The following is a 27,124-nucleotide window of genomic DNA, read 5'->3' as shown; positions in this document are numbered from 1 at the left end:
TGCCACTTCAGAAGCCTGGCTTAAATACTCTCATGTGCAACAATTAATAGATTAATCGATTTGTCAGTTGACAGAAAAATTCATTATTTTAGTAAATTTTAAGAAAAAATGTTGAACTATCGGGGTTTTTCCCCTTAACCAGTCTCATCTTTCTACATTTCCCAATATGCTTTTGGAGAAGAGCAAATATTTGATTAGCCTGATTTTAGATATTTTTATTTTAGACACGGACATATGCTTTCTCTATCTCGAATTACTGTCAAAGAAATCAAATAAGGGCTTATTAAAGAATAAATGTGTTATGAGAGGAAAGACTTGACTCTAATATTGAATTACTTTACTCAATATCAGAAAATCTTTTGATTATGAAACATTTAGTTCATATTTGAAACAAAATGTTCATTTTATCAATAGAAAATGTACTTCCTAAGATAAAAAGGATCTAGTAGACTGTTCTATTAGAATACCCAAATATACACCGCTCAAAAACATTAGGGGAACACTTACATCACACATTGCATTTATCACACAATGCAAATTATTCAAGTTAAAAATCTTTACTAAAGTACATTGTATAATTTGTTGAGAACAAAATGACGCAACAGCCATCAATGGAAAGCAAAATCATCAACCTATTGAGGGCTGGATTCAAAATCAAAAATAATATCACAGGCTGATCCACCTTTGCATGAATTTCATCACAGCAAATCACGTGACTCACTTATTGTGTTTGGCCTCCACATGCCTGTATGCACTCCCAACAATGTCTGGACATGCTCCCGATGAGTCAGTGGATGGTGTCCTGGGGGATCTTTTTGCAGACCTGGATCAGGGCATCTGTGAGCTCCTGGACAGTCAATGGCAGTATTTGGCGACGGCGGATACACCGAGACATAACGTCCCATACGTTCTCAATTGGATTTAGGTCAGGGGAATGTGAGGGCCAGTCAGTGGCATCAATGCCTTCATCATCCAGGAACTGCCTACATACTCTGGCCACATGAGACCAAACATTGTCCCGCACCGGGAGGAACCCAGGATCCACTGCACCAGCGTAAGGTTTAACAATTGCTCTGAGGATTTCATCCCGTTACCTAACAGCAGTCAGGGTACCGTTGGCTATGACATGGAGGTCTGTGTGACCTTCCAAGGATATGCCTCCCCAGACCATCACTGACCCACTGCCAAATTGGTCACACTGGATGATGTCACAGGCAGCATAATGTTTACCACGGTGTGTCCAAACTCATTCATGCCTGTCACATGTGTTCAGTGTGAACCTGCTCATTCTGGTGTTTTCTGGCAAACGCCAATCGAGCTCCACGGTGCTGGGCTGTGAGCACAAGTTCCATTAGAGGACGTTGGACCCTCATGCCACTCTCATAGAGTCTATTTCTAACAGTTTGGTCAGGAACATGCACACCAGTAGCCTGATGGAGGTCATTTTGTAGGGCCCTGGCAATGCTCCTCTGTTCCTCCTCACACAAAAGGAGCAGACATCGGTGCTGCTGCTGGGTTGAAGCCCTTCTACAACCGTGTCCAGCTCTCCTCATGTAACGGCCGGTCTTCTGGTATCGCCTCCATGATCTTGAGACTGTGCTGGGATACGCAGCAAACCTACCTGCAACCTGACTGGGCTGCAGGTAGCGGCTCATGCTACCAGTAGTGACAAGGAAGCAAGCGGAACACCAAACTAGAGGAGAATCAGTCCGGAAGGATAAGGGAGAGCAGTGGTCTATGGCCAGCACATGTAAAACCATCCCCTTTTTGGGGGGAGTTGTCTGGTTTTGCCTCTCCATTACACCTACTGTCACTTTCATTTGCACCAAAGCAGATTCAATTGATTCACAACCATTTGTGCTTCCTAAATGAACAGACTGATATCCCTGACTTTAACTGACTTGGTGTTATACTGTGATCATTAAGTGTTCCCTTAATTTTTTTGAGTTTGTTAAGAATATTATTTTGTCTGTTGATTCAATTATGCTGCATCATTTTAAGCAGAAGTTATTGAAGGTTTTGTATTAAACCATCTGTTGACACACAGTAGGGAAGAGCAAAAATTAACCTTACAATGTAATCCCACACCAGCTGAGTCAACACTTCTCTGACAGTGTCAATGACTAGTGTTGTATTGAATTGTAGTATAATGAACAGAGGTTTACATATTTAAAGATATGCTTATTATTGTTATCATTACATTTTATATTCTCCATCTTGACCACCAAAAGAAATTGTCCTGAAAAGCAAAGCTCATCACAGAGATCCTTTTCTCTTTACTTAAGAAAAAAAAATAAAAATAAAAACAGGTGTGGATTTTTCCTTCAAGTTTTAACAAGACTTCTTCCTTTGGGAGAAGACCAAATCTGTGTCTGAGAAAATACCAGACATAAAATATGAAAGCAAATTCCAAATGAAAACAACTTTGTACAACTTACAAACTACAAATGGGAATCTCTTTCAACATCACTGTAAAAGAATCTTTGTAGTAACATGATGAGCATAGCAGTGACGCTCCATCTTTGTTGTTATATTAACACTGGTTCTCCTCAGGGCTCAAAAAGGATCATTACGTCTCAAAAACATCACCACTACAAAGAACGTCTGCTTGTCTTTCACATGTTTTAATCTACAAAAGAAACTTTAAACCACTTTTTTTAAAAACACATTATAACAACAAGGGACTCTGTACAAATTGATGTTACAGCACACAATCGAGGACTTTTCCAGATGAGAGTCGTCAGTGACCATAGGACAGTGGTAAAGATAAACATCAGTGGACACACCCACAGCCTAATCAAAGTGCGCTGCTCTGTGACGGTTGACGACATTCAATTACTCATGTGTAAACACTAGACGGGCACAACGGAGCGTGAGAAAACAAGAGCACCGTACAACACAAGGCCATAAACAGAAACACAGACACACTAAACCCACCAAAAAAAAAACACACTGCAGTGCTGCTTCTTAATACTGTGTTTCACATGCACGACATACGCAGATACACCCATTATCAAAACACTGCCCGAGTAGTGTTTGACATCAGTGACAGAGACAGACACACATCAGTAAATCTACCACTTGGCCTCAAAAGCTTCTGGCCACACAATAACACACACACACACACAAGCTGCGGGTGAGCCACTTAGGCGTTGATGTATGCAATGTCGTCCCAGTTTGAATTACACTTAAAAGGACGTGACGTCAAACACATACACACACACACTCAAATGTCTCACCTGACACTCTCCTGTTGAATCTGCTGGGTGGTGGAGCTGTAGAGAGAAAGAAAGAGAAGGAGAAATTAACATAGTTGTTTTTACATAATGACATTTCATGCAATTTAGCAATTGCTTTGAAATCCTTATTGCCATTATCTGCACTGAACAGACGGAGTTCATAACAATAATTGAAGAGAAAGAAGAAGAAGGGGGGGGGGGGCAAAAAGGCTGAGAGTGAGTCAGAATGACAGCAAGCAAACAGCAACAAGAGGTGAAGAGATAAAAAGTAGGACACGCTGAGAGAGACATGTAGTAAAACTGAGAGAGATCTAACCAGGAAAAAAACATACGAACTGAGGAAGAAGAAAAAGAATTGCATTTAACTGTTGCAAAAATATTCTCTTCATAAACATGAATGCTATTGTGAGCAGCAGCTACAAACCTCTCTCTCTCTCTCTCCATCACTCTCTCTCTCTCTCTCTCTCTCTCACATACACAAATGCTAATATTTTAAGATAATTGCAAATTATAAACTAATAAAACAAAAACATGATCACACTCGGCAGCAGTAATCACACAATTATCGCCTGAAGCCAGACAGATATGAGCAGATTAACAAATAACTTAATAAGAGCCCTCATAGTTAATAATGTAGGAGAAAAGGAAAAGAATGACAGGGTAATTTCTGTTGTGTTGTTATCAAATCCATTACACTGTGTCTACATTACTCCACATCCCATTAAATATAATCAATTAGGCTGTCTGAATCAGCAACTTTTTAGCAACAGTTTTTCCCAAATGTTAACAGATGCCCCTTCTTGATTTTTGATGGCTGTGTCAACTATTCCTGCTTTCTGTGTTCAGCACAAAGACGTCCACAGCTTGTTTATGTTTCGACTTGACAAGAAGATTTATCTCCTCCGGTGTAGCCGGCCTCGGGGCTGCTGTAACGCGCTGTTTGGATGCACAGATGCTGCTGGGACACTGTTAGCGTTCCTGAGCCACCAGGACGGCACATTTGATGTCTTTCTGTTTTAAAATTCATCATTCGAGCACTCAAGGCAGCAGGCACCTGCCCTGCTTAAGTGTCTCAATGTAGAAACTGGAGAGCTGTTGCATAGCTGGCCTGATCTCTAACTTCACTTGTAAGAAAAGAGACTACAGACAGAGAAAATATGAGTATTTACATGTGTATAGAGTAAAATACGTGTGAAAAGTCACTTACAGGGCTCTTTCAGACCTCTTATTTAGGTCAGGCCCCTATATTGAAAAATTACATATACTTCCTGGACAAAAAAAAAAACTAAATTGCTTTTTGCACTGTTTAGCTTGAGAACCTAAACGTTGTGCCATCTGTGTTTCCATTCACTTTGATACTCACATATTAGTCAAGATACTAATCTATTTCAGTGTTTCCTCATGAGAACGTCACATGCCTCTTACATTGGGCCAGAAGCGCTCATATGCTGATTAGTAACGTGAGATCTAAATATAACAACTGAGAGACACTTTTATTAGCCAGGACTTTATAGCATAAAACCTAAATGTATTGTCCTATAATGATGATAATGGTTCTATAGAAATATCCAGCACAGTTTCGGGGGCTATACTGTCAATGGCAAAATTACCAACAAAGATAAGGCTGTTAGTCAACTGTGTAAAAAGCAGCTGCCTTACTCTACAATGACAACAATTCTGAGGATTTACCAGCTAGCTTACAACACAAGTGAGGCAGCCGAGGAACCGAACGAGCGGAGCAACATTAACGCTACAACCTTGAGACACACTGCAGTTTATACATAGTGCAGTTGGATGACACCACATAGGAAAATATAAAGATTACATTCAATGGTAAGATCACTGACAAATGGACATCACACTAAATCTGATCTCTGACACATTACAGTATATGAGTTGAGTTTGAATTATTTTGAACAAAGTACTTGTTGCTTCAAATTTATTCGAACTTGACATTTTGAAATAGTGACAGCCCTGATCCAGAATGTTCCATGTATAGAGGGATGCTTGATCAGACTATTAAGCTGATTAGCAGCATAATCCCAATCTACTCCTAACCATAACATAACTAAGTATTACATGTTAAAACTTCCAGGACCAAATTCAAACAAATGTTTGTTGTTTCATGCATTTTTAATCTTTAGGTAAGTGTGTAAATACTCCTATGCTGTTAAAAAATCTGATTTCTGTTTATCCAGGGTAATACAGAGGGAACCACTTCCTTTTGCTTGCTGGTGTTAAGCCCTCACTGCAGCTGCCCCACTTACTGAGCCTCAGGAGTACAGGCCATGACGCCAGCCTCTTGCCTCCAAGCTGTCCTCCCAGATCTGGCTCCACGAAGGGACCAGGGAGGCCTTGGGGTGAGATGACTCTTGCGCATCTCGGGTTGATTTATAAAGTCAGTTTGTGGTTTTGGGTGTTAGATTGTATGCATGTAAAAACGTGAGCCGTTAATATCGTATGTTTAACATCAATTTGAAGTAATTAATAGAAGAGATTTAATATTTATGTCAGAAATAATTTCACATGCCACCAAACACAGGAAAAACTTCTCCTCCTCCTGGAAATGTCTAAACAGCAGCTGTAATTGAGTTTAATTTCCGGTCATGAATTCACTTGACACCAGCCAGTGTTCATCAGAGTAGAAGCTGCCTGGAAGGACACTGCTGGATATGAATATGCATTAAGAAAAATAAAGAGGCAGGTCAAAAGAAAATGTATGGTGTCTATGAGGGGGAAAGGAAAGGGCAGTGCATGTACACGTGTGAGTGCGTGCTTAGAGTTTCTATGGTTGTATGTCTGCATTATGCGAGTGCGGATTCAGGTCTTATGACTGTTTGTGTCTGGAGGGGCATCCCGTGTTTTTGCAGAGTGTGTGTGTGTGTGTGTGTGTGTGTGTGTGTGTGTGTGTGTGTGTGTGTGTGTGTGTGTGTGTGTGTGTGTGTGTGTGTGTGTGTGTGTGTGTGTGTGTGTGTGTGTGTGAATGTGTGTAGTATGGTGTTCATTTACGCACAAAGAGGGTGAGGTCAATGTCCTAAACACCTGCTTTCTAACGCTGGGCTGTGAGTAGCCAGCATGGACATGGCTCACTGCTGACACACACACACACACACACAGACACACACAGACACACACAGACACACACAGACACACACAGACACACACAGACACAGTGTGTGTCCATTGCTACCTTATTACCATCCTGTCAGAGCCCATTAGATCTAGACTGTGAAGACGGGAGCCTGGGGGAAGCTCACACATACACACCACTTTCTCCAGTCACCTGGGGAGATGGACAGAGTTTAACACTCTACTCTCCATGGCGATCACCCTTAATATCACTCAACACAGATGAAACCACAGGACGTCTTTGCGACATGGCTACTGCCACACTGACATTGTAGCATTTGCAAGGGGAAGTGTTGTAAAAATGTATCTCTCTTTCAATGGAATTACCTAGAAAAGTACGGTATGCTTCAAAGACAGTGCATAGGGAAAACACAGAGGGCCGTCTGCATTTCAGTTCTTATTTGTATCCAAGTGCCATCTCCCACTTACACACTACACATTCAGAGTCATTTAGCATCAACTTTGTCTACCTGAACTGTCATTCTACTAACATATAACTGCCAAATGACTAACAACCCAAAAAGTCCCAAACAGCAACATAATGATTTCCCTGTAGGCCTCAGTATATTCTGACAATTAACCAATCAAAGCAAAGCAAACAATGGCTCTGTAAAACAAGCTCTTAAATAGCAGCCTGTTTAGCTGGCTCTACACAATGCAGTGGCATGTAATGTCTTTTCAAAAGACTGGATGGTTAATGTTAACATTGTTAACGTTAGATGAAACAGGAAACAGGAAGAGGATCCATTCTAATTTTGTCAGCACTGGCTGCCAGAAGTGCACAGTAAATTATAATGTGACACAAAACCAATATTTCAGACAAAGACAAATAAACAGTATTAATACAAGACACTTTAAATGTATCATTAAAAGTATAATTTGTCAAAAATGTTATATCCCAAAAAAAATACACATCACAAAATTCCACATTTTATGAAATACAACTTAATTGAAATAAATTCAATGAATACAATAAACAGTCCCCCCTGTTTTATTGCACTTACAGTAAATTAATGACTATAGTTGTGGTCAACTCTAGTACTTCACTTGCCTCTCTTCTGCTCCGCTGTGTCGCCGGCAGTGAAACAGAGGAGAGCAGAGAAACCAGTGCAACCATAAATGATAGCAAAATGCAGCAGAGAGTCACACACTGTTTATTTCTGCGATTAATCTAAATTTAAGTGCACTTGTTTTATTTCAGCTCATAGTCTCTGTGTTTTGCTTTCATTTGTGGTTGCGCTACTCTCCTATGCTCTGAGGTTTGAGCTGCACACGCAGTGGAGCAGAGGAGAGACAGTGAACCAGGTGAAGTACTGGAGTTGACGACGACTATATAACAAGCCATACTACTGTATATATTATATATACACACAGAATTAAATTAGGGATATATATGCAGAGGTTCGTGGTCAGTGTAGTGCCCTTAAATAAACTCGTTTTATACTAGTGCAGTGTAGTTCACAGTTCGTTTTTAACTAGTAGTACTAGTACGATGTTGGAAGTCACTGTTAATTCAAGCATTACACTTTGGAAATTGAGTGTTGGGTCTTCCCCCAAGCGTGGTTTGCATGTAACATTTGCATCTTTTGAGCTGCACCATGAAACAAACTTGTTTCAGTGCAAGTTAGTTACAAAAACAGAATTTAAATTAACACAAGCAGTTACTCGTCACATTAAAAAAAACATCATTCAGACCAGTCTATGCATCTGAATCTGTGTCTATAACTACGCATCTGTGGGTCATGTCTAAGGGTAGGACTTACTACCTTACTGAATTGCTTTTATTTTTAAACCACTCAATTGATTTTTAAGTATGGAAAGCTATCTCCAAACCATGTCTGGTTGCCTGCCAACAAGACTGGCAGACAACTGTACCAGCCACAGCCAAAATGGAGTAAGAAATGAGCAACTGAGTCAATTCTCTGACCTGCTTTGTCTTCCTTTATCTCTTTCTTTTACTTGAACGACTTCCAAGTAATAACAAGGTGTAACCAACACTGTGGCAATATGATTACAATGTCACTGCTCTTAAAACTATAACATATTTTCTGCTGATAGCAGAAACAGGCCAATAAAACACACGTTTAGATTTAACATCCGTGTGTTTCATAGAAACTCGGTGTAAGTAGTTGTAATACTCTCCCATGACTTCAATGCTATTCTCAGTTCCTCCACTGTCTGTCATTTATTATATACCTCGCCCCCTCAGCTGTCTCAAAGGAACAGACCTTCCTCCCCCATATTGCTCCCAAAGCTTCTTGACTCCTCTCCCTCTCTTCATAGTCTCTACTGAATCTGAGTCTGGCTTCTTACTTTATCTCTTAAACCTCAAGACATCAGACCTAATACAATTTTGAATAGGTTCAGTATCAATACAGTATCATATTATTATTTAATGTCATCATCATCATCATCATTTTATTAGCCTTGTGTTCAACGCTGGTACACAGGAAGGTTGTTAATACTACTAAATCATCATGTTTGCACTGCAGGCCTTCATGCTAAGCTGAGAAATGATACTGATCATGGATTTTCTTGGGTTTGTTTACTTATATAAAGGACGTAACAATGCCAATGTGAATGAACAACAGTGTCAAGGCAATGACTAGCGTCACACAATTACAGAAACGACTTTGCTTTCATTTCTAACTGATGATAGTTTACACCTTTGAATGAAGGCTGAGCTTCCCAAATAGCAACCAAATCAGCTACTTTTCAAACACCTTTCTCATCAATGTGTCTTCTTATACTCTAAAAACAATGACTTGAAAGGCATAATTATACCTTTAAACAATTTTTGAGTGAAACATGTTACACCACCAAGGTGCTTTGTAGAGGTTAATTCCTAGAAATAATGATAACACCTGGGAAAATGTGGCGACCTTGTGTTTATTATTCACTTCACTGGCTTATTCCACTTTCTTTTTTTTAAGGTTTCCTTTAATACAACCCCCCCCCCCCCCCCCCCCAAAACTCAAAACTTTTATCAGCAACATAACCACCTACCAGGAGGACACATTCCAAACTGCTTAAAATGATTTGTTTTGATCCAAGCCAAACTCATGAACAGGTCAGATCACTGCAGGTACCCCAGCAAGTAGGCACGCGCGCGCGCGCACACACACACACACACACACACACACACACACACACACACACACACACACACACACACACACACACACACACACACACACACACACACACACACACACACACACACACACACACACACACACACACACACACACACACCAGGTCATGCATGAAACATTGATTAGATGTATTTTGATGAAAATGTGTAAAAACACTCATCTTTCTACTTTCTCTTATAATAGCTTATAGTCAATATTTTGCTTTGAACGGACACTTTTACATTTTTGTTGGTCTTTTATTTATCTATTTATTTATCATGAAGAAAGTTAGGATAGTGAGACACGAAACATTGGTAGAGAATGGGGTGTGGCAACAACGGTCCAAAGGCCGGAAATCGAACCCTGGACGTGCTGGTTATGCGGTATGCGCCTTGATCATTATATACATAACTTAGATATTATAGTAATAGTGTTTTGTACTTTACATTGTATTTCATGTTAATAATGGTTGTGGGATTATTTTTGTTTTGGTTCCATGTTTTTTAAGTTTAGCCTCAAGGTTCAGGTGACTTAAAATTAAATTGCATAAATTGCAGCTCTCAAGCTTTAGCCGAAGCAACAAGAGGTGAATCACCTGAACACATTAGCTCCATGTTTGTGATAAATAAGCAAGGGCAGCAGGGAAAAGTGAAGAAAACACAACAAACTCCAGTATGTGTGTGTAATAAATAAATTTGCCATTTCCTTGAATGTGTTGTTTTTTTAGGAGAGTAAACTGGCCTGATCAGCACATGAAAATGTGTCATGTATTGTCTCAACCAGTCACAAATGCAGCCACTAGTAGGTGGACATTATAAAAAAATGTGTGTGTGTGCTTTTGTGTGTTTACATGTGTGGGTGCATACGTCTGAGTATGCAAAGTGTGAAGTGCTCTCCCTACAGTTGTGTGTGTGTGTGTGTGTGTGTGTGTGTGTGTGTGTGTGTGTGTGTGTGTGTGTGTGTGTGTGTGTGTGTGTGTGGTGATGGTGGCTGTATCAAGTGTACGCCTGAAGTTGCCTTGGTAACCTAAAACAAAGAGGATCTCATCACCATAACAACACTACTCCCTTCACAACCGAACCCCCCGCCTCCCTTCTCCTCTATCCAACTCGTAACAAGTGGTAGATCATCCCTCCTTCCGCCACCTCTCTCACGTTCTCTTTCCATCACTCTCCCTCCATCCCTCCCTACAACACCCACTCACTGCCATAACAGCATTAACAGATGGAGAGAAGAGGGATACACAGACAGAAACAGAGAGACAGAGAGACAGAGACAGAGACACAGAGAGAGAGAGAGAGAGTGAGAGAGTGAGGACATAGGGAGAACCAGAGGGGGAGAAACAAAATAAATACAGACCAGAAGGGGCAACAGAGTGAGATCTCTGGCAATGTGAAAAAGATATATACAGTCAGTGAGAAAAAGCAAGGAGAAAAAAAAAGACATGATAGCCAATGATAGTATGATGGCAGAGGTGAGTAGTAAGCCACTGTTGATATAGAAAAAGAGAAGAGCCAGATAAGGGAAAAAAAGGGGACAGTTGGAATTGGAAAGGAATCAAAATGGCTAGAGATGAGTGCTTATATGCAGAGAACGCGAGATAGATAAACAGACACTGGATAAGGATGACAGCCATTCTCAGTGTGTGACTGTCCGTTTGCGCGGCCTGTCAATAAATCAGCTGGTCAGCTGGAGGGGAGACCAAAGCATGAATGTGACCACCCCGCCCGCCTCAGACACTTCAAATTCAATATTTTGCATTAGGCTCTTCTTTTTTTTTTTTACTACAACAAAATGGCTCCAGACTGGTTAGACTGGTGAGATGGATGGAGACGTGAGTGGAACAGATGAATAGAAACACATGACAAAAAGACAGATCTGGCGACGCAATGAGCGAGGATTAAATGAACCCTAACTTAAACTGCGGAAGCGACTGCTGGCTGTCAAACGGGATTCGCTGAAAGAAAATAGGTGACATAAATTCAGTTTAGACAGGTCTGTTATTTGTCTGCCCACCTGTTGCTGCTTACACTTCTTGGTTTCCCCCGAACCACTCTGCTTCCTGGAATAGGAGCGGTGACACGCAGGAAAAACATTTTTTTTGTCTTTTAACAGGGACAAGTCTGTCCATTACATTAGCCACTTTGGCAGCGGGTCAACCACCATTTGGAGCCCATTCAACAGGATGAATTTGGCAGAATACACAGTGACAGGGGCTGGATCATGTTTAGGGATGGGTGTGCTGCTGGCAGCTCTCTCAGCCCGTCTATGAAAATAGTAATGTAGACTATATGAATGGTGCCTTGATGTTCATTTGTTGCATTCAAATGTGAAAGTTTAAGCATTTTGACTTCCTGATTTCAACTTAATTAATTTTAGACACCAAATATTAAGTGGAGGCACAAATCCATCCATTTTTAGGCATTGTTCCTTCATATTTTCCTGATTCTCTGTTACAATCCAGGTACATTTTATGCCTGCTTGCTGGTTGATTTTTAGCAAATTAAAGGTTAGCTTGTTTGTCTCCATTTCATATCATGAAATCAAATGAATGAATGACCACCAGCAGAGTTTTTTGGCTGCTGGAGAGTTTCAGCACAATTTACAGACAGTATTTTGTTCTCCAGTAGCTTGCATGTGATTGTTGACATTTTAAAGACTAAATGAGTAATCAAGTTACAAGAACTCTCTTAGTAATCTCTCTCCCATACTCCAACTCTTCCCTTTTATCTCTCCTCATCTACAGTATCTCTCCATTTTTCCTAACATTTCTCTTTTTCAACTACTGCTCCCACCATCTGTTCCTCCTCTTCTATCCTCCCACACTCTCTCTCTCTCCCTCTTCCTCTTCCCCCCTCCCCCCTTTTCCTCACAGTCTCTCTCCTCTCCGCATATGCCTATTTATCTCTCTCTCTCTCTCTCGCTCTCTCTCTCTCTCTCTCACTCTCTCCACCTCTCAAGGCCTGATTGATAACAGCAGGGTCAGATGTGGAGCAGGGAGCTTCCCTCACGTGTTGCCTCTCCTCCAAAGCCTCAGACGTCATTGTCAGCCTCTGCTGGCATGCACTCACACAACCATACGCACATGCACAACACTGCAGCTTATTCATACACTTTGGCGCACAATAAGACAGGTAGATAACATATACATACATTTATCTTACAGTTTGTTTATATTTATTTATTTATTTATTTATTTATTTATTTATTTATTTATTTATTTATTTATTTATTTATATATATATATATATATATATATATATATAAAATATATTATAAAAGATATTATACACACAAACACACACAGAGGAGGTGGAGGAGACACTACAATTGGAGATGTCAATAGCAGACTCAATAAAGCACATCATCAGCTCCCGTCTCCTCCTGCACACCCACTTCAAAATGCACACGTGCAGCCTTTTCAAACAGAGGAAGGAGGATTTTGTCAGTGTTTTATACAGTGGCTGACTGTGAAATTAACATGAAAGTAACATGCTGAACAAAAATAAGATAACTGATTATTTCCCCTCAAAACTGCATGCAGATTTTGAAATGAGGGTTTCAATCATACTTAAACTGTGGCATCGCTTTATGACACTCTAAAAAGAGCGTATACTGCCAGCAATCTGATCAATACCTCAGCTTTCCCCAACTCTGAGCCCCTGTTTTTCATTATGATCTGTTATCAATATATCTGACTCCTCCATTTTTCCCCCGTGCCCTCTTTCATTTCTCCCCAAGACACATACAGAGAGGAACTAACATAAATCATATACCTGCATGTTCTCCTCCCCAGAGAAGACCTATGTAATCTGGCTCTATATGTCTCCAGTCAGTGTGAGCTGAAGTGCTGAGCTCTGCAGCACTAACTCCAGGCGCAACAGCTTACACCACAATACTAAGTTCATTTGGAAATGTAATTTAAAAAACACATACTGTCTGCACAACAGAAGTTGTGCATACAGGCACACAACTGTACATGCAGGTTGCCGACTTAAATATATGTAGAGACTCACATTATAAAAGCAGGAGGAGGAACTCAAATGCACACACAGCCTGATGACTAAGTACACATCTCAATAAAGTGGTGCTTCTTTGAAATGGACTGTACATTCTAAAACATCCACCTTTTCAAATTAATTAGAGGATCTGAGTCAATATTGACAAAATGAGTGCGATAAAAAGACAGTATTCAAACAATACTGACATATAACTGAAGACAATACAACTTTAGGAATTAGTAAAATATTATACACAAGGGATGTGCATGTTCAGAAATAATATCCAATGTCCAATTACATAATAAATGCTGACACATGAATCCTGTAGCAGTTGGGTTAACGTCTCTTCTTCTATGGTTATTACTAGGGGTGTGACAATACACTCAGCTCACGAGACGAGACACGATATTGGGTTCACGAGATCGAGACGAGATTTTAACTATATTTTTAAGAAAACCAGTGAGGAAATACATGACTGTTCTTTTATTTGAAATTCACAAAATGGAAATTGAAGTGAAATGTTTTAACTAATCATCTTGTAATGAATCACTTTCTAAATATATTATCATGCAGTATGTAGCACTGTAAAAGGTTTCCCCATATAAATGTTTTATAGATGGATATTTTTGGTATTTATGGAAATAATCACAAATACTAAAAAGTAAATTATAAAGAGTAGAAACAATTCTAATATATAAATATAAATTAAATAAAGAACCCAATTATCACAAATTATAACATATTGCTAAAAAAAAAAAAAAAACAGAAATAAAAGTAAATTGCATAAATCCTGTATCACATAAATACACAAGTAGAACAACACATAAATTGTGTTGTAGTGTGACTCATTTTACTTTTGGCATCATTAGGCTTCCACAGCTGCGCTAGATTCCTCCACTCCTCCTACCTCAGGCTCTCAGTTAAAGACCTGAGGTCAACCTGCTCCTCTCCTCATCTCATACTTCTGCTCATCTTCATACTGAGATCTTCTCAGCAGGTAGAAGCTGCAACAAGGTTAATGATCCACACGTGACATTATAAAAAGAAGACATGAAGTGCATATGAGAGATAGAAAACCGATCATCTTTTTTTTGGGGCGCCCCTTAATTATAGCTTCACGAGACAAAATTCAATTTGACGAGAAATATCGTCACGTCCTCGTCTCGTGAGATGTCGTGCCACGGGATCTTGTCACACCCCTAGTTATTACTGACTGGTTCTGAAGTGAACAGTTTAACTAGTACGATACAAACGCTATGATGAAGCTTTTATCCAGAGACAGAAAGCAGACAGTAGATAATAAACCCGGTGACATCTTTTATGTCATTCCAGGTAAAATAGGCAGTGCTTTGGATGTATCTGCTGACATATCATGTCTGCAGGCTGCTCTGCGTCACTCCACAGTCAAATTATGAGTGTCAAACATGTCAATTATTGCCTCCAGCAAATTTGGGCTTTACCAAATGGACAGAGCAGCACACACTCAACAATAGTCAATATTTCAGCAGTATTTTGGATATCATTGATGGGATGTTCTTTTTGCTGGGGAATCTGTCATTATAATCACATGAAGATAATTTGGGTTATTAGTACTGGCTGTTTCACACCAGCAGCTGCTTGTATCACATGAGAGTCAGCTGGGAAAAGGGAGAGGATGTATCATTGGAGTAGACTGTTAAGAAATACTACACAGTAATACGGGCGGCAGTAGGATAGAGGTTATAGAGAGAAAACTTCTGACCCCCCCCCCCCCCCCCCCCCTTTTTTTCCCTTTTTGGCAGTTCCTAAAATCCTAAAACTAGTGGGGAAAATTATGGCAGCTACCTTTAAGAAGACCTGAGCTAAGTTCAGTGAAGCTGCTTGAGGGACTGTGCTACAACTGAGTACTTCATGTGCTGACAGTGCAGTTATTTTACAACTTCAAACTGTACCCAGGAGTAACAAAAGTTTACACCTTTGACACTAAAGTCCATTATATCTCCTGTAGTGACGTCCATCACGGTTTTACAGTTGGTTAACAGGATGAACTGGTAGTGTCAACGAAAAAACAGACAGACATTAACCAATAATTAACCAGTTCATTTTAAAGAAAAGTTGTGCTGTAGCTTTGGGTTGTGGGAGCCATCTAGGTGTCAGTGGTCAGAGCAAACTTGACCTTTATCTCATCCTTGTTTTTCAATGAGTTTGGCCACAGTAGCTCTCGATGGTATAACATACTCAAGCTCAAGGTACAGAACTAGCTCTTTCAATCACTTTCCTCCTACCATACCAATTGAGTTATGGACTCGGACCAGCGCACAACACACTTTCCTCCCATCCTCAAATATGGCAACTGGATGCTTGTTTTTAATGTAGTACAGTTTCAACCTTAGTTTATACCTTACACTCATCTTGTACCATCGCTTAAATTAAAAAGGGGAGGAGATATCTCATTGTGTCTCAGTGACACACACACACACACACACTCAGCTGAGCCTATTAGCAGAATATATGATCAGCATGAGCATGATATATGAAATGTAAACATGAAGGGAACATGCATAGGAGTTAAATTAGTGGGCCTGCTGCACCTATCCCACAGTTTCTTAGCTGTGTGATTTATGGTGGCGAGGAGAACTTGTTGGTATGTTGAATCTATGACACAGAAGTTATAAACGGACAGATATATGAGATATATGAGGTTACAAGATAACACAGGGGCCAGGAAATACAAAAATATACATACACACAGATTAATAATATCTGTGCTTCACTTGAACCAAGTGAATGAACACAGACATGTGGGGTTTCTTCTATGACAGATGAACAGCAAGAATCCATTAGATTACTCAGCTTGTCTTTGTAATAGACCTCTTTATTTGTCTGTTTTTGCTTTTCTTCCCCTCCATCAACACTGCGCTAGGCTGTCACAAAACGTCTTTCCTCCACGTGCTTCTCATACTCCTTTCTTTTTGTGTTGCTCTTGCAGCAGCAGCAGCTTTTTTTCTCTCTCTCACAGATTTGTCTCTTCTTTCTTGTTACAACCACTGTACATCTTTCTGTTCTCTGGCTGTTTGATTCTTTTTATCCATCCATATAGAAAAAACGGTTTCTCTTGTCAGCCCTCACAGCCTATACCTCCCTCTTCCTATGTCCTCTCTCTCTCTCTCTCTCTCTCTCTCTCTCTCTCTCTCTCTCTCTCTCTCTCTCTCTCTCTCTCTCTCTCTCTCTCTCTCTCTCTCTCTCTCTCTCTCTCTCTCTCTCTCTCTCTCTCTCTCTCTCTCTCTCTCTCTCTCTCTCTCTCTCTCTCTCTCTCTCTCTCTCTCTCTCTCTCTCTCTCTCTCTCTCTCTCTCTCTCTCTCTCTCTCTCTCTCTCTCTCTCTCTCTCTCTCACTCTATTCTCACGCTCTGCACTTGTTTCTCTTTCGGTCTCCGTTTCCCACCATGCGGCTTCGTCCTCACTCTCTTTACCTTTTCCATTATCTAACTACATCCATTTCCCTCCCACAAAAACTGTCTCTCGTTCTCTCTCATTCGGTCTACCCATGCCCCACATCTGACTCACTCCCTTTCCCAGTATCTCACCCTCTGTCTCTCTCTCACTCTCTCCCCCTCTATCACACTCTCCAGAAGACTTGGGCCCTTAAAAGGAAGTAGCCCTCTCCTGCTTATAGCTGCATCGCTGTTAACCCCTTCCTAGCATCATTACATTTGCTGATCCCCCCGTAAACGGTTTCAGCCTGACTTGACCTGTCACCCATTCCTGTGTCTCTCACTGTCAATGCAGAGGGTGACATGAATGGCAGCCGCTAGCTACATGTTCGATTGTCAGGAATCACATCAAAGTAATGCTATGATCAAAACATCTGCAGTAACCCAACATCCCTCACACTCCCACGTTTACATGAGTTGTTGGGGAGTTTTTGCACTTTAAAATGAACTTACCGCACTTAACTTGAAGCTTTATTTGTTCTGGTTAACATCAGAACAACCTGCTGTCATGTTGCACATCCATCTCAGGCAGTGTGTTGGATGAAGAACTTCTTTCTTTAAACTTACTCTTTATTCTGTTCATAGCATACCATATATTCTCTAAACACACCACCCAAAGCATGGTTTTCTGTGTGTCGCAAAGAGATAATAAAACACAGGAAATAGTAATAACAGTATACAAACTGTGAGATAAAAGGTTGACAAGTAATTCCACTTCACTAAATAAATTATGCTACATTGATTCCACCCTTTGCAAATAAATTCATCTGATTATGGTACTACATATGCAAACAGAAGTGCCACAGGTTATGCAGTATACTATCAATGCAGCAGCTATTGTTTTATGCTCGGTAGATGCAGTAACAGCAGTGCACACATACTATTTAGTAAAGACTTTTTCAAAGTATCTTAGAAGATCATGAGAGAGTGCTTATATTGTGCCCATGGAAACCCCCCGTCCATGACCCTGGTGGTGTAACTATGCTTTCCCCCATTACATTACACAGGCCAGCAGTAGTGACAGAGGCACAAGCAAAAAATACTGTTTAACAAATGCCATGAGCAACATATTGGTTTTTATCATTGGACAGTGGACAACACACAACAAACTAATACAATCAATGCTGCACGTAGCAACACTCCACCTCTCTGCATCAATGTAGAAATTTAGACACAGCTGATTCACATTTCAATGCCAGTCCAACTTATAAACTTATGTAAATGAGGAAGAAAGCCTACAAAACTGTTAACCAGCCCTGTACTCACTGCAGTGTCATTTCTGAAAGAGTGCAACAGGACTATGGGAGCGGTTTTGCTGTAGTTTGTTTATGGGGGTTTTTTCCCCCAAGACTTCTTTTCTCAGGCAGAGCAGTTTCTTTCTCTCACTCACATGTTGCCTCCTCCCAAAAATATTTCTTGGAAGCGACACATTTGTGAAGGGAACTAGCAGGCGCTGGCCATCGTTGGTGATTGCTTCATGCTTGCGTCAAAGCTGTGCACAGTGTAATGTGAACTTGTGCCACAGCTGAGAGATATATACAGCTTTTACATGAACGGTAGATATATGTGTATGTGTATATATATCGTTTTCTAAATGTGACAATACCTCAAATCTGTTTAGTATTACTATACAAGTCTAGTGTGTGTAGTGTGACTGTGCACCTTTGATGGCATTTTCATCCACTCAGGTTCTGTTCCCAGAGTCTGCCATGTTATCAGTCTGTATGATTGCAGACTGGCCCACCTGAGGAATGTCACCCGTCACCGGTAGAATGTGGCTGACAGGAATGTCATTTTCTGACCTTATCTGTAAAAGTTGCAGAAAACTTCTGCAATATATACGGTGTGTAGCTTCTCTCACCACCACAAGCATGTTTTATTAAAATATATTGCCTCTTTTGCCATTTGGAGAACCCACAAGAGATGGGTGTGAAATTATTTTGACATCGTGACACAGAGTGTATGAGGTGACAGGAGACATTAAATGGACCAGTATTATCCCAGTAGCCTGGGATGTGGCAAAGGCAAGCTGAAAGACATTCATAATTACAGCAACTTAGGCCCCAAACATCTGGGTCTACAGTGTCAAGTCTCCAAATGACAAGCACAACAATAGTTTTCATATCCCCAGGAAGATGTTAAGTTTGCAAGCTTTTTCACCCTGGGAGCTGAAAGAAACAAACGCTCAGGATAGAAAGTGCATGGCATTAACGCGGAAGTGCAGCAAGATATCTGGCCTCCAGAAGTCCTGTGTGGTGGTAAAAAAAAAACTGCAGAAAAACATTAGCAGCCGGCCTGCGGGCATGGAAGCGCAACACGCTCTCATCAACCCACAAGGGTGTAACGTAAACAAGACCAATCTTCTCTCCCATTACGTGACCATTTACAGTCACAAAAGAACTGCAAACCTCCACATTCAATAGCCTATGTTTAGAGTTTGGTCATTAAATGCAGTGCCATTCAACTTGTCGCACATAAGTACAACTTGCTGTGGTGCTGAATCACATAAGAACACTTATACACTCACTTTGAACTGTAAACTCTCTCAATGACAACTTTATTTCTCACTAACAGCAAACAGTGCAGCTGCCCTTTAGAAAGATAAATAATGAGAGGGTTACACAAACACACATTATCAAAACTACAATACAAAGACAGCGATATGAACGTCTGTCATATCAAGGCTATGCAAATATACCAATAAAGATACTTGTTAAAAAGGGGAGGGCTGTGAACTTCTCGTGACCTCCCCGACTTTCTTTATCAGAATGATGATTAGCCGAGGCCGCTGCCCATCACTGCCGCTGCAAGCAGCCACTCGCTCGGAACAGTTTCAAGGCCACTGGTTTCTATGGTGACCATGGCTGTGCCGGTTAAGAGCACTTTGTTAAATCCAATACCTTCATAGCAAATCAACCTAAAATTAATCTTTGGGCTGGTAAACAGCTGGTGCACTTTGGGGTCCATTACGAACTGTTACTGAAGATGTGTTTAATCCAATCATGGCCTGCATTATACAACATTAAATGAGAGGAAGTGTAACCTCGCATTACCTCTAACGAGATGTACGTTTTCAGTCATGTTTGCCTGTGTATATCTCAAAAACGGTAACAGAATTCAATGACATTTGGTGGAAAATTCTACCATATTGTAGGCCAAAAGGACAAGGGATTTGTTTTTGATTCAGATCCAGAGCCATGTGCCCATTTGATCCATGTGAAACCACATGAACCAAGTACAGTGTGTGGAAATTCTCCATCACCTTACATAAAAGCGACAAATGATTTAAAGCAGTGGTGCAGAATTTATAAAACAAACCCAATTTTCACACCACTGTTCCACTGTTCAGTTGACGAGTTCGAACGATGTCTGAGGCAGGGTGTGATGCAACCACCGGGCGCATACTGGTCTTTGTCTGTTCAGCTGTCTGCTCTAACAGCCAATTTGGCAGGAAACCAACCATCATCCCTTTTCTAAAACTCATATTAGCTTGAGGCTGGGAAAGTCTTTTGTTCACTTGCCACAGTCACAGGTTAATAACAAAATTCATTTGTTGCCTGAACAGGTAAGATTACAAAATAATAACAATAAATCACTGTTCTCCCAATTTAGTACATTATGAAATTTCCACATGTGCACACTTAATCCAACTTCCTTGTATTATCCTTTTATGGTATTCCCATAGCCCCTCAACAAACATCTGTGCTGATTTGATTGATCTGACAAATATGACACTGTTTTGAAGAGTTTAATCAACTAATACCACACTAGTACCTTCATATAATGCAGCTATCCTGACACACACAGATAGCTGTGATCCAGCCTGCTTCACTTGCTTTGATTGATTCCTCTTTAGCAATTTGAGATTCCTAGAAACCCGGCCAATCACATATATCTTAAAATCAAATGCATGGTCATGGTTTTGCTTGATGTGGATAATGTCAGTTGGCCCGAGTGACCGGCTGTCTGTTCAATTATCAGTGCCTGCAAGTTTGACAAACCTCCTCCAACCGATCCAGCTGAGTCCTGTCTCTCACCTGTCTGTCTGCATGTGTCTGCATCACTCAATGAAGTAAATGGGTGAGTACAGACGCGGGTTAAGAAGGATTCCCAAAATCAAGAGCCACTTTTAACAGTTTACTAGACGGACAGACAAGACGGATATTTCTTAGAATACCTTTGAACGATATCTGGATCCTGTCTGCCAAAGTGGCTGAAAGGACAGACAAACTCAGCAGCCAAAGTCAAAATTTGACAGCATTTGGCTGGTATTTAATGTTGGCTCTATCCCACTAGTTTCTCTCTCATTCAATCTCTTCTCTTCATTCATGCTTTCTTCCTTTCTCTAAACCTCTCCCCCTATGTTAATTCTCTTTCTTGCCGTGCCAAAGACGGTTCTGCTAAACCGCCCTAATAACCCCTCCTCTCTCCCTAAGCCATCTTGTCTAATGAGATTGGGCCTGTACATCGAGACCAACGCATGAGGGGAGAAGGAGACAGGTGGGACAGAGAGAATGAGACAGTAGATTCATAGTGGACAGGATAAAAGAGTGATGGCTGATATGCAACAACAGGATGAAAGACGAATAGATGAAAAACAAAGATATAGTCATCAATGCTCTGTTAAGATCTAACTGTCTAAACGCTGACTCTGGGAAAAGGCAAAGAGGAATTTGCTAAAAAACTGTGACGTGTGTTTTGACATTGTGTTACCCCAAGCCAAACTGAATGTGTTAAAGTGACCTGTCTTCACAAGCTTTTCTTGTCAAAGTGTAGACCAGAAAATTATGAAGAAAAAAAAACTTGGTCAATTCAGTCTTATCGAACATTGGTTGGTTGGAAAATGCTGACAATTAAGAACTGTGGGTGGTAAGTTTGTCTACTCTTACTTTGTTGAGTAACCACCCTTTGTTTCATTTTAAAAGTTCTGGTGGCCTGTTGAAGCAGGATATCGGCCTGATACATTTATGAATCTAACCATAATTATATTGATTTGCAATAATCAGTACATGTACATCTGCATACATGATTTTCTTACAGAACTATTCCATTTATATTCATACTCAAGTACAGCCCGATGAATGAGGCCCCATTTTCCACATTACATTATAATATTACACTTCCCCTCCAGTGTTAAACCTCAAACACTATGTTGCCATAATGTTGTACGATGATTTGCCCTTCATGCAAATTACACAACAACAAAAACGCTCCAAGCGACATACTTTTCTTTCTTTTTTTTTTAAATATTGTTTTAAACATGAGTAGATTCAGCTGGGACATGATGGTTACCCTGAGGAAAGACAAACTACTTGGAAATTGGCCACACAGGAAGCGTGTTTGTAGAGAATAAAACCGTGGCAAAGAGCGCTCGTAAATGACAAAACAATGAGAGATATACAGAGTGCCGCGTTTCGCAAGAGAACATCTTTGCCATTGATTGTAAAGCAGTTAGATTGCCACATGTGTGACAAAATGTAGTACAACCCCCATTGGAGAGTCACAGTTCAGATATACAGTGGAGTCTAAAAGTCTGAGACCACTTTCCGATTCGAAAGAACATTACCAAACTTGGGCGTAAGTACTATTGTAATTGGGTTAATATCGGGATGTCTTTCTTGTGGCTGGTGGACAAGAAAACATAATTAATTCAGAATTACAGAAGATGACATTTGAAGAAAAAAAACATCCGTTTGCATGAGTGTGAGAATCTAAACTCTGTCCTCATCCTCTGTAATCTAACCACTCTCTTCCCAGCTCACCCTGCTCCTCCTCCTCTTTTTGTTCTCATCTTTCTTCTTCACTTTGTCAAACCTCATGTTAGGCCTACTGCTGATTTTTGGAGAATGATTTAAAAAATATTTTTTTGTAATCTTATTTCTTTGTATCTCAATCAAATTAACAATGAGGAAAAATATATTTTAAATTGAAAACCAACCATAATGTTTTTCATTTCCTACTCCCTCTCTCTGTACAAAGATGAACAGGGGTCACTCTGAGTCCACGGCCGTTGAGTGTTCAGGTTTAAACATCAGCCACTTGTACGAGGCTTTGATTCAAAACTCTGACCCAATTCTTTTTTTAAACATATAACCATAAAAGTTTCAGATCTGCATATGAATGCTGAAGTGAAAGCATGTTTTTTTCTTTTATTTATAACAATGCATAATATTTTCCCCAACTAATTTGCCCTCTGATCTCGAACATTTTCACAAACTATGTTAACCCTGACCGCTGATGTCTTATCTGTAAAGGAGTTAAACAAATGGATGGGACATGCAGCTTTTACCCTGTGTTCCCTTTTGTTGTCAATGTAGTCTGAGTTGAGAGGTAGCAACAGGTAACTACTGGCTTGTAAATTCACAACATGGAGAGAGAGAGAGAGAGAGAGAGGAGAGAGAGGAGAGAGAGGAGAGAGAGAGAGAGAGAGAGAGAGAGAGAGAGAGAGAGAGAGAGAGAGAGAGAGAGAGAGAGAGAGAGAGAGAGGAGAGAGAGAGAGGGAAAGGAAGTGCAACACATCCTCTCTAGTCAGGATGACATGAAGTAAGGGGGTTAAAAATATACATTTACATTTTGGATTATGTTTATTTGTTTGAACTGTTGAGAAAGTCCTTCAGGACTCTATGGGGTTCAATAGGTGGCATGATAGTGAAGCTATAAATGGACTTGGCGAGGCAGTGGTCAGAACACATTACGACCTAGAGATAGAGTGCGTGTTGGAGTGAGGGGGTTGTGTGAACTCCAAACAGGAGCAGCAGAGGATGTACAGCCAGTGGCAAAAGGCCTGCCAACCCCCCTCCATTTCCTAATTTTTCCACAGCACCACAAGAGATGGCTTGAGGACAGAGAATGAGGAAGTACTAAAGTTCAAATGATGTATATCAGTAAATGAAAACCAGGTTGTCTGCCTGCCCTGCCACCACTTTATCTACCGTTTCTCCTTTTTTTTTTTCATAATGGGTTTTGGACTTCTTTTTGGTCAATTTGTTCTTTCGTTGGCTCGGGCGTTCACGTGCATTTATTTTTTCCTTTCTTCAAGCTTTGCCTCTCAGTACTCTCACACAGGCAGACCGACTTGCCGCTATGAAATTCTAATAGGATCCTAATGACAAACAAACAAATAAGCTGCTCTGTGTGTTTCCTTTTGTCAACCACAAAGATGTCCTTGTGGATGCACGGACACGCTGCCTTACCCGGAGATCAGATAAAGACGGTTACAGGCTGACATGGACTTTGAATTCCTTATTTGCACAAGATTTAAAAGTACATCTTTGTGATTTGAATCTTGACCCTAGAATTGATGAATGCATATTGTGCTGTTTTAAGTTGTTTTTGCTGTTTTAAGTTGTTTTTGCTGTATGTTTGGTATCTGTGCAAAATAAAGTGCCATCACTGTTTATGTTTTCTAACATAGTCCTTATTTGAATAAACTGATATAGGCACAGAAAGGGATATGAACATGACAAACAATCCAAAGAGACATGTAAAGTAATATGCAAACAGGAAGACAAGATGTAGAAAATCCAGAGAAAGGTGTAAAGAGAGGTGGAGAAACAGGTATACAGAGAGGTAAAGAGATAAGACAACAGACAAAGAAGTAAGCTCACAAAGATAAGAAAGGCAAAGAGGATGACAGCGGGCAAGTAGGCAAGAGGGTAGATAAACCAGCAGACTGACGCAAGAACAGTAAGACAGTTTAATAGACAGGATGATCAACAGGTGGAGAAAAAGAAATGCATCCAAATTTTGGTAAAATGGGAAAATTCTGGCTTTTTGTCCAAAATAAATTTTACCACTACTCAAGACTAAAGCCAAGATCCTGTAGTTTCACTTCAGTAGAAGTGAACAGGGTAAGCCAACAATTGCTAGCAAATTGGGATAAAAAGTCCCAACTTCAAATCCTGTCAACAGCATTTGTTCTCTAATAACATTAAGTGATAAAACTGAAGAGAAAATGAATTAGTGGATTGATTGTGAGTAGCTTTGGCGAGTGTCCTTCACACTCACAATGATAATTAATCAAAGATTCAACAGCAAAATAACATCGCTGATAAATTAATGTGTTGCAGTCATTAAAAGGCAAGTCAGACTGAATGGAGAGCCAAAATAAACTGTGCTAGTGTTTCTAAAAGACTCGTCTGATTCAAATGTGGTAAAAATACAAACAGCCAAAGAGAAAGGCGGAAAAGACCAGAACAGATCAGGTAGACAGACAGGTAACCGTATTAAAAAACAGTCAGACAGTCAGACTCAGTAGTGAACCGTCTGAAGGCTTTTCCACTTAGTGCTGTCAGTCAGCCAATACGGCAGGTCTCTGTAGGGATGCTAGGCTGTGCAAGATTTGCAGGCTGCAGGCTAAAAGCACACTGGACACAAACTGAACCCTGCTAATCAGGTCACCTGTTGCACAACACTGCACTGAGACCAACCACGCACACATCTATACAGACACAAATGCACACGCTCGGTGACAAGCATTTGTGCACGCATGCGCTCAGCTCGCCCATTTAATCGCCCGTACAACCGTGCACAGGCACACACTGTAACTGCGGGATAATGAATACGGACATCTCAGCTCTGCTCACTGCACTAATTACCAGTGCCTATACAGGCACACTATTATGTCAATTTATCAAACACACAACTGAAAGGGTCTCTTCAGCAAAACTGAAAAGGAAAAAATAAAAGATGCCGAAAACCACACGTGTGAAGGTTCGAATAAGAAGTGAACAGAGGAGGGGGAAAAAATACTACACAAAGAAGAAAAGAATGGGGTGCCCTCTGCCCTTAATATGTACGACAGTCAGTGTTACTCTATCTGCTAAACACAGAGCCTGATCATTACTGTATTAAAGAAGAGGGGAAAATCAGTGAAAGAACAGAAGGAAGCAGAGAGAAAGGCAGAACAGCAGGGGTAAAGCAAGGGACACAGAGAGGGAGTCAGACCATGACCACACTAAGCCGGCTAAATTGGTAATCGCATCTTTTCCCTCTCCATTTTAACCCGTCGTCCAGACTAAAAGTGCATTTTTCTCCACCAGACATGGAGTGTTTCCAAACTCCCTCCAGATTGTGTAAATGTGGAAACACCAGTGTGATGTAGTGTGTATGGGGAAAACCGAGCTTCATAGAAATGCTGTCATATCGGTGAAGAACAAGGAAGAGACAGAAGAAGAAACAATGGCGGATGGTCTCATGCGAGTGTTATTCTCATTTCTGTGTACTTTAATAGCTTTGTACCACATTTCTTTTGCTGAAATTGTTCTAATCTATTCATAACAAACCAAAAGTTAGCTTGCCGCTGTGGAAACAGAAATAGTGTATCTTTTCTCCTTCAGTGGTTTTCTGTGGCCGACTTGCTCATCTGACCTGTTCACATGCTTAGTAGCAAGAGAATGACCTGTTTTGACATTATAATGCGGACAAGAAACGAGTGAAGACTGCTGCTGTGATGTCATTTTAGCTTGAAAACAGTTTGTTTGAAGCGGTATACAATTTAGCTAGATTCATGTAAACGGAGTTTCTGTGTGACATCAACAAAGTAAGAGAGACCTATGAGAGAGAGGTGATAAAGCAAATTATGACACAAGCTAAATGGTCCACAGGCTTGTTATTTTAAAATGTTAACTGCATTAATTAATTGATTAATTTGAAAGCACCTTACAGTCGCCTGTATGACGATAAAATGAGGGCAGGTGGAGTGCTCCATTGTGTTGTTATAAACATTAAAGTCTCCAGCAGTGGAGAGCAGCTTCTCTGTTACACTGTTAGCTCTGGGGAAAGTTGTTATAGATGTTGAGAGTGCACAGGGTTTTTGAGGTAAAACTGACTGAGCACCTCAGGGTTGGTTTAAAAAAAAATCTTCTTTTTAAATGCAAATGAAAAATATCCACTTAGTTGGAAATCAACAATCATTTGCTTTTGGGAGCCTCTGTGCTGCGCTGTTCCAAAACGTGAGTCAACTTCTGTGTTGTTGTCTAGGAAACTCTTGACGCACCCTACACCACCACCGAAAGAAAGTAAATATTTTGTTTAACCTATGTTATTTACCTAATTCATGTGCACTCATTTCATTTCAGCTCAGTGTGGGAGTCTACAGCATTTTGCTGTCACTTATGGTCATGCTAATTTCTCTCAGCCACACACACAC

At 40.4% G+C, this 27,124-nt stretch overlaps 1 protein-coding gene across 2 annotated transcripts in view; it reads right to left on the bottom strand.

Moving 5' to 3' along the window:
• The window catches only part of prkar2aa (protein kinase, cAMP-dependent, regulatory, type II, alpha A), a 42,318-nt gene that overhangs the window by 9,719 nt on the left and 5,475 nt on the right, over positions 1-27,124 (bottom strand). For both annotated transcript variants that reach the window (XM_053317840.1, XM_053317841.1), the window contains exon 3: positions 3,240-3,275. In XM_053317840.1, coding sequence (XP_053173815.1) covers positions 3,240-3,275 — 36 coding nt within the window. The remainder of the gene's footprint in view (positions 1-3,239; positions 3,276-27,124) is intronic.

This window comes from Scomber japonicus, chromosome 4, assembly GCF_027409825.1.
Source record: "Scomber japonicus isolate fScoJap1 chromosome 4, fScoJap1.pri, whole genome shotgun sequence".
In the NCBI taxonomy this organism is placed as follows: Eukaryota; Metazoa; Chordata; class Actinopteri; order Scombriformes; family Scombridae; genus Scomber; species Scomber japonicus.
This window is presented reverse-complemented; position numbering and strand designations above follow the sequence as displayed.